Here is a 9,419-nt window from a genome sequence, read left to right as displayed (position 1 = left end):
ATGAAGGCGATGACGACGAAGAGGAAGATGGCACTTCCAGAATCTCCAAACGAGCCCCACGACCAGTGCCTGCACCATGGTTAGGCAACAATAGAGGAGAATATGCAACATCATCAAATTGGTCAGAAGCAATAGAGGATGAATGCATGACAGGTGGCTCGGTAGTGGACACAGGGAGTTTGGCAAAGGGAAAAACATGCTCATCAAACACAACATCCCGAGAGATGTAGACACGATTAGTGGGCACATGAAGACATTTGTATCCTTTATGAAGAGAGCTATAACCAAGAAAAACACACTTCTTGGAACGAAACTCGAGCTTACGCTTGTTATATGGACGGAGATGGGGCCAGCAAGCACACCCAAACACCTTGAAAAAGGTGTAGTCCGGTTGTTCATTAAGGAGAACTTCAATGGGAGTCTTCATATTCAAAACACGAGTGGGAGTACGATTGATGAGAAAACATGCAGTGGTGAAAGCATCACTCCAAAAACGAAACAGAACAGATGCATGGGCCAAAAGAGTCAGACCAGCTTCAACAATGTGACGATGCTTACGTTCTACTGAACCATTCTGCTGATGTGTATGTGGACATGCTAAACGGTGAGTGATCCCAAGCGACTGAAAGAAGGAGTTGAGGTTGCGATACTCGCCACCCCAGTCCGACTGAACATGAACAATTTTGTGCTTGAGAAGGCGTTCAACATGTTTTTGGAACTGAACAAAAATGTCAAACACATCAGATTTACGTTTGATAAGATAAAGCCAGGTAAAGCGGCTGTAAGCATCAACAAAACTGATATAGTAATTATGACCACTAACAGAAGTCTGAGCAGGACCCCATACATCTGAAAACACAAGTTCTAAAGGATGTTTCACCTCACTACTGGACTCCGAAAAGGGAAGTTGATGACTCTTCCCCTGCTGACAAGCATCACACACTGCTACATCTTTATTACTAGACACACTAGGAAGCTCATGACGACGCAAAACATGCCGGACAATAGGTGTGGCCGGGTGACCAAGACGAGCATGCCACTGTGATGGAGATACCCGAACTCCACTAAAGACGCGAGCGACGCCAGGATGCTCCAGACGATAGAGACCTTGGCAGAGCCGCCCACTAAGAAGAATGTCCCTCGTGCCCCGGTCCTTAATAAAAAGATCAAAAGGATGAAATTCACAAAGCACATTATTATCACGAGTGAGTTTAGGAACTGAAAGAATATTACGTGTCACAGATGGAACTCGAAGAACATTGCGAAGTTGAAGACTCCTATTGGCATGTCTAGTGAGAAGTGATGCTTGACCAATATGAGAGATGTGCATACCTGCTCCATTGGCGGTGTGGATCTTGTCGGAGCCATGGTAGGGTTCACGAGTGTGAAGCTTCCCCATCTCACTGGTCAGGTGCTCTGTCGCCCCAGAGTCCATGTACCAGTGGGGATCAATGGAGTAGGACTGAATGTGTCCCTGTGGCTTCTGCGGCGGCGGACGATCAGCCATGGCGACCTGACGAGCAAAGTTGCGTGTATCCTTCCCGTCATTGCCGAGACCAAGAAAACCCCGCTGGAAGCGCTTGTGACACTTCGAGGCCCAGTGCCCATCGCGACCACAAAGCTGGCACACACGTGGACCGCCAGCCCCTGGTAGCGTCGCAGTAGGAGGAGGGGCCGAGGCGGGTGGTGGTGACTGCCCCGAAGGAGCCCTGGATGAAGCAGAGGAGCGACCATCCTTGGTGGCGGCGTTTGCCGAGAGGGCGCCGTTGCCCCTGGATCGGCGCGTCTCGACTCGTTGCTCAGTAAGCAGGAGGCGTGAAAAGACCTCGTGTGCTGGCATGGGCGTGGAGTTACCCCTCTCATTGATGATCTCGACTAGGGCGTCATACTCCTCATCAAGACCATTGGCAATAAACGAGTTGAACTCGGAGTCGGTGAGGGGCTGTCCAATGGAGGCCAGCGTGTCGGCGAGACTCTTGACTTTGTTGTAGAACTCAGTGGTGGTGGAGTCAAGCTTCTGACACTCCCCAAGTTGGCGACGGAGCCCAGATACACGAGCCTGTGACTGTGCCGCAAACGAGCGCTCAAGAATAGTCCATGCCTCGTGGGACGTCTTGGCGAAGACAACAAGCCCAGCAACGGCCGGAGAGAGCGACCCTTGGATGGACGAGAGGTTCGCCTGATCCTGCCCTGTCCAGACACGGTGAGCCGGATTATAGACCGGACCGTGCACGCTGTCAACCAGCGCAGGAGGGCAAGGGAGAGAGCCGTCGACATAGCCAAGCAGATAGTGACTCCCAAGAAGCGGAAGAACCTGCGCGCGCCAGAAGATGTAATTGTCCGACGACAACTTGATGGTGATGAGATGGCCGAAGTGAAACGGCAGCGGCGGCTGCGATCCCATCGAGGAGACTGGCTGAGGTGAGACCACCGTGGAGACAGTCAGAGGGGCAGCCGGCGCGGTGACAGAGGGCGCGATGGCCGCGGTTGACGCCGCGAAGCCTGACAGCGCGACGTCCTCCGCCACCAGCGGCGCAGTGGCCGAGGGCGCGACAGCCGCGGTTGACGGGGCGGCGGCGGTGTGGGCCACAAGCGCCTGCCCGGGCGAAGTAGCAGCCGGCGGGAGCGCGAAGAGGGAGCCGACGCTCCGTGTCCCGATCGGCGCCTGAAGGGAGGCGGCATCCAGCGGCCTCGAGAGAAGTGCCGCGAGGGAGGCCGGCAGAAAACCGGTGGCGGTGGAGCCGGACGCAGCGGCGGACGTCATAGCAGTCGGGCGACGGCGACGGCGGGCGCGGCGGCGGCGGCGGTGGCGGCGGCGGCGGCGGCGGTTTAGGGTTTTTAGGCGGAAGCGGACGTAACCTAGCGTGATACCATGTAAGACAATAGGCTTTGGCAGGAACCGGCACAACCCTCTAGGGGTGGCCTATCACATATATATATATATAATGAGGTGGTATACAACGTTACAATATACACATGTAAATACAGTCTAACACTCCTCGAGGTCGCGCTCGAGCATCTCCTCGTACTCGCCGCCAAGGCGCTCCTCTGCCAGCCGGCGCTGGCGCCACATCTCGAGGTACGTTTGCTCCTGCGCCGGCGTCGCCCCCAGCCAAACCGGTGGCGCGGACACCCACTCGCGCACCACTCCATTGCAGGAGAAGCGCGCTCGGACTCGGGCTGCGGCTCCGGCTTGATGGGGGACGGCGGGGCCACCGGCGGCACCATGATGTCGCCCGGCGGGGAGAGGGCAAGGGCCTGCGCCATTGCCGCCTCGTACCGGGCCTCCTCTTCCTCCTCCGCCGCCTCCGCTCTGCGCTGCTCGTCCTTCTTGCTCTCCCGGTAGACGGCCGCAAGGGCCGCCTGGTAGGCGTCCTCCGCCGCCTGGTCCTCCTCGCGGACGACGAGCGGCGTTGGCGGCAACCTCCGGTCGACCTCACGCACGCCCCGTCGCCTCGCCTCCTCGTGCTCGAAGGCGAACCACATCGCCCAGTTGGGCGAGTCGGTTGCGTAGGCCGGGTCGGCGCGCTGCTCCGGCGTCAGCAGCGCCCGCCGGCGCCGCACCTCCTCCGCGTGAGCACGAGCCGACCGCGGCGCCGCCGGCACTGGGATCCTATCTGGATCCAGATGCCAGTCGTGCGGCAGCGTCACGTCCGGATACGGCAGAGGCTGGCAGTTCTGCCAGTGCCACTCCGCCTGGTGCACTGGCACGTTGACGCGCTGCCTCTGCCGGCGAGGCGCCGGCGCCGGCGCCGGCGGAGGTGGGAGGAGCTCGGAGGGGAAAGGGGTGGCGCGCGACTTGCCATTGGCCTTGCTGCCGCTAGCGCCGGAGAAGAGGCCCATCTCGCTTTGGTTGTGGTGGCTAGGGTTTGCCGGCGACGAGGGAGCAAGGGTGGGCAGATGTGGACGGCGAGTGTGGATGAGGACGGCCCCGCCGCACGGTCGGCTTAAAAAAGGACGAGCGTTATCGCTGACGCGTGTGCCCGTCGTCATAAATTAAACTGACCGTGTGGGCAGCGGGTAGTTGGACGGCTACCATGTGGGGGCGCGGCGGATAGCGAGAAGGCGCACGAAGCGTCCGTTCGGCGTCCGCGCCGACGCATTTGGGGCGCAAATTTGAGCCGCAAATGCGTCGGCACGAACGCGACGCGGACGTGATTTGGGTTTGAGTCGGCGCATTGGGCCGCCACTTTTGTCCGCGCCGATCCAAACAGACGCAACCGGACGAAATGGATCGGCCCTTTGGAGTTGCTCTTACACAGCTGATAAAAGAAAGCAGACTGCACAAGCGGAACATTGCCGTCAATGCACAAGCTGGACGCCGCTAGCGTGCCACCGAGCAAAAGCACAAGAGTGACGGAACCACAACTAAAAGAGACCAAGGCAGCAAACAAAGAATGAACTCACGTCTCCTGAATGAAACCATCAAAATTCGGCACAACACCCCTACCGAACTGTCGCCGAGAAGGTTCGCTCCTTACTGAGAAGCACCAAACCCTGTTGGCGAGTAGAAAGGACCGAGATAGTGCCACAGTCACGTGTGTAGGGGAGGAGGCAAGCAATACCGCCAAACACCCAAGCCGAGGATACTTCGAGCCACGATCCATTTCGCCGAAGAATTGGCACCCGGCCTTCATTTAACGGTAGAATAATTATGTTTCTAACTTATCAGCCGAAAAAAATATTTCCTTCAACAACGAAAAATGGCGAAGGCGGTTACAGAGGGGCCTGAAAAGTAAAACTTGGATCCATGACAAGCATTCTACGTCCCCATCCTCGTAAATTCACTTGCACAAGTGGCCACAAGAACCAAATCACATAATCCATGCAACCTTAGCGGCCTAGCTAGTTGCACAAGTGGTTGGTAGCCCCACTGTCATGTTTCATGCATGTGCATACGCCAAATTGGTGGGTCTATAAGAAGAGAAGTCTGGGTCTTTCAAGAAGGAAAGTCTACTTTGCTTCACGAGTATGAAGAGGAAGGGAGGAGACGGAGGGGGGACGAACATGGTGTTCGGCATGAACGATGCGCGGACGAAGGCGAGTGGGAGGACGGAGGTGGAAGATCTGTGCTCCAAGCTGACGTCCCTGCTTCCGCAAGACTATCGGCTGGACGCCTCACAGGTACTTAAAAGGTATACACAAATTTTGTGCAAATTCATAGTTAACTAGCATGCGAGAATTCAAACACTTGGATTCATAATCTGCTGGAAAGTTATGCACGGGTGCGATCGCAACCTACTTTTGTTCTCCTGTTTTAGTTCATGTCTTTCTTGGTAAGCTGTCTGTTCTTTTTTCAAGACATGCTGTTGCCTCTCAGTTCGATGATCTAACTATTGTGCTTGACAGATATGTTGCGTTTTGTTCTGGCATCTCATTTCTTTAAAGAAAAACCCATGATCGGCAAATAGCTTTGCCCCCCCTCCCTCTCAGCTGATTTATCAACTAAAAACGCGTCTTGTTTCTCTGTATTAGTGGCGGCTATACACCCACTGTTGTTGCCTGGTAATAGTGGCAGCTTGTATTACCTTCAAAAAAAGCGACATCATAGGTTGACTAAAACATTCTTACTTTTTGTTGTGCTATTAGAAAATTCATACAACTATGGAGACCTTTTATTGATTCACATTACATGTTGTACATCTAGCGGCACAGTATACGTACATTTGAGAAACAAATAAGCTCATAACGTAGAGAAAAATAAGTAAGTAGAGGAATGATGACCTGATCAAATATTGGATCAACTTGGGAGGCGATGCAACGTTTCTTTTTAGTGTGTTTGGATGTTCCATATCACATGAATTTCCCTCCCCTCTTTTTTGAGAAACTAATATAAACGTGTGTACACCCTTATGATGTACACACGGGTACCCTACCCGTGCGAGGGCCTCCAATAGAATGGGTCGGCAAATCTTAAGATTGACAAAGTCACCATCAAAAGGAACAATATTTCCACTCGTGTGCCAATGTTTATCTCTCGTGGATTAGCTTAAGCACGTGATAACCCTACCTAACCCCCATCCTTATCCGAAATAAATTAAGCTTGGTAAAATAGTGTTTTCTTGATGGATTCCTTCCTTGGGGCTTTGTATATCATTTCAGGCATTGTTTACTAGACTTTGTATTTGTATATAGATGTAAGGACTATTATTTTCCTTTAAATTGATTCTCTTTGTCCATAACAAGACAATGCACGATGATTTGGGTCTATTTGTTGGGCCTGCCATAAATTCCTTGAGCTCAAATGCATGCACACACCAAAAATCAATGGGCACTACTATACAACTACAATGGGAAATGCAACAAATTACCTAAAAAGGGGAAAGCAACAAAAAGACTTACTGCGCTATTTTAGCATAGATAGAAAGCTTGTTGTATGAAAATGGAACAACTGGTTTTAAGTTGCTGGAAAATGACCTCTATGATCCGTTGATCATTAGTCCTTTTTAGGTAAGTCAGCAACGTGTCTTGATCGAAGCCGGCCATCTCTTGTCTTGCGCATGACTACTATGGTAGAGGGAAAATGTCAAAGTTCAAGATTTGCACACATTATTCAGAACTTGCACTATACCATAATATGTAAGAACAAGTACTCCCTCGTTCCTAAATACAAGTCCTTTTAAAGATTTCAGTATGAACTACATACAGATGTATATAGATGTAGTGTAGTTTAGAGTGTTGATTCCATGTGTAGTTCATATTAGAATATCTAAACAGATTTATATCTAGGAACGGATGGAGTATAAAGTAGCGCAATTTTCATCCACACAGTTTTTATTTTTGCGGGACAGCAATATACTCCTTAAAGTAGATAAATTATTCTAGATTACTAAGATGACTCGTGCATACATAGTTGGATTGCTACTCTCACTTTCTCTCCCGCCGAAAAGATCTTGCTAAAAATTGAGACATAGAGATGTTCATGTTTTGTGCTTATGCAAGTGTGGTGTTCATGGGTTGTACTTTCTTGAGAAAAGAACATAAGACCGGCGTCGTGGTACACGACGTACCTGCACGTACGTCCATGCAGGGGTACAGCACATGATAAGCTGCGAATCGGATAGCAAACGGCCATCAGAGGGATCTATCTATCTATCACCTCGCTGGCGCTATCCATGTCTCCCTAGTATACGTACACACGACTGAAAGACATTAACGGCTACGTGCCAAGTATGTATGCATCGGGAAAGCAACTGGACGCTAGGCAGCAAATCCATCAGGTTATAATTGTATGGGCCTGGTGTGTGGGCAGAACGTGGGTGTACGAACCGGCAGAAAGCGATCCTTGGTCCCAGCCAGACCATCGAGCACGAGTGCACGACCGAGCTATAATTCAAAGGCGGAGTATTGCACGAATAGACAATTTATTAAGAAAATGGGTACGGTGCTACTCCCTTCGCTCCATAATATAAGATGTTATTTATATTAAAAATATAATAACATCTTATATTATGAGACAGAGGGAGTAATTCACAGTTGGTCTGTGTTTCATGGTGCTTGCTTGTATATTTCTTCTGACAGAAGGATGGTTGAGTTAATCATGTTAGTCAAGTACGTGAAGATTTTACAGAACTCTTAGTGAATTAATACAGAACTCTTCTTCGGGTGACCAGGGTCCTCCGGACATTCCCAGCCAACTGATGCAGGCCACGACCTACATCAAGGATCTATACGAGAGAGTCGAAAGGCTGAGGCAGATGAGAGATGACAAAACCCAAAGCCGAAGGATGGCCGGGCGCAGCTGCAGCAGCAACGTCCTAGATACAGGACGGGCGGGGCCATGGGGTCCTGGAGACGTCACGGTGCAGCTCAGCGGGGCGGCGCATTTCGACGTGAGCTTCACGACGAGCTCCGCGGAGAGAGTCGAGATGCACAGGGTGATCCGCCTGATCGAGCAGGATGGACGCATGGAGGTCGTCGAGGCGAGCTGGTGCTTTGTCGACGGTGGCAAGGTTTTCTACACGATCAAGTGCAGGGTAATACTCGATCGTGTACGAACTTGAGACATTTATTTTGGGATGGAGGGAGTACATGATGACCGTCCCCAGCTTCGGCATGCATATGCTTGCTTGCTTTCTGTTTGGTTGATGATCAAATATTGTTCCTGCAAATGACAATGTCTTCGCTGCACGTGTGTGGTATGCAGGCAGTGAGCTCTGGGGCTGTCTTGGATGCGTCCATGGCGGCGACAAGGCTCAGAAGGTTGCTGACGGACTCACTTGGTGGCCATGGTGTCTAAGTAATAATTGGTCAAGTATTAAGCTCGGCTGGAAGATCTGCAGAAAACCAAGAGGATGGCTGGCTGTCTCTGGTTCTTCTTAACGTAAATTTAAATTGTATCTTGGTCCATTGTAATATCATACAGCATGCATGCATAAACACTTTTAATTTTTAAACTACATCCCTTTGCAAGTTGAACCATTGTCCTTGCATAAACATTTTAAATACCAAGGTCTTTTTTTCTGAAAAAAAAACACCAAGGTCTTTATCTGCATATTAGATTGAAATTTTACGTTTTTTTGTGCGAAAAAGATTGAACTTCTAAGTTGATGGAAATGGTACAAATAATGGGCATGCACCAGCAGTAAATCGAGCATAAATAAATTTAATTGCAGGCGTTTCAGAAATCCAGAAGTATGATTCCACAACTCAACATCCTGTCTAAGCAGGTCGGCCCTATTTTTTTTTGCATGATAATACGTGTCTCATTAATATCATAAAGATTAAAGTACAAATCACGTAAGAACCGACATGACAAAACTGAAAAGATAGCAGAATATCTCTGAGCTTGACACCAACGCCCTTCACCTCCCTCTGGCACCACGACAACACACACCGAAGAAAAGAATGATGGATCACATCCTCACCCGCGCTCGACGCGGCTCCATCGCTGATATGCAGCTTTGCGGATCTCCAAGGTGGCTCACCAAAAGTGAAGCCCTTACCATTGAACGAATCAGACCGGAACAACACCCCGAACACGCCATCGAACTCCAGATCTGGCACCCCACCGCGACTAAGACGTCGCAGAAGGAAACCATACCTGCCATCCACGAACCACGAACCTAGCACATGTTTCGTCTTCCAGATGTCGTCGATGCAGATCACAATCTGCATCCTATGCTTCCACAACTCCCACCAAGTAAGCGCGAAGATGGTGCGAAGGTCCTTCATGCTGACGTTGTTTGAACCACGCTTGTCAACGGCCCACTCCACCAGCGATTCTTGGGCAGTAGGAATCCAACTTGGCGTCCCCAACGCGACGAAGATCGCTGCCCAAACTGTGCGAGCAAAAACACATGTGAGTAGAACATGGTTGATCGTTTCCTCCTCTTGATCACAGAAAGGACATGCGGCTTGGTGAGGTAGGCCTCTGCACATTAGGCGATCCGAGGTCCAGCATCTGTTCTTCATGGCTA

At 50.8% G+C, this 9,419-nt stretch overlaps 1 protein-coding gene across 1 annotated transcript; it reads left to right on the top strand.

Moving 5' to 3' along the window:
- Positions 1-4,936: 4,936 nt before the first annotated feature.
- Positions 4,937-8,421, top strand: LOC119335160. Its single transcript, XM_037607328.1, has 3 exons — positions 4,937-5,124; positions 7,614-7,976; positions 8,147-8,421. The coding sequence occupies exons 1-3, from the start codon at positions 4,972-4,974 to the stop codon at positions 8,237-8,239; spliced, it is 609 nt and encodes a 202-aa protein (XP_037463225.1). The 5' UTR covers positions 4,937-4,971; the 3' UTR covers positions 8,240-8,421.
- Positions 8,422-9,419: the final 998 nt, after the last annotated feature.

This window comes from Triticum dicoccoides, chromosome 7B (assembly GCF_002162155.2).
Source record: "Triticum dicoccoides isolate Atlit2015 ecotype Zavitan chromosome 7B, WEW_v2.0, whole genome shotgun sequence".
Taxonomy (NCBI): domain Eukaryota; kingdom Viridiplantae; phylum Streptophyta; class Magnoliopsida; order Poales; family Poaceae; genus Triticum; species Triticum dicoccoides.
The sequence above is the reverse complement of the archived record's forward strand: the minus strand, read 5'-3'. Positions and strand labels throughout refer to the sequence as shown.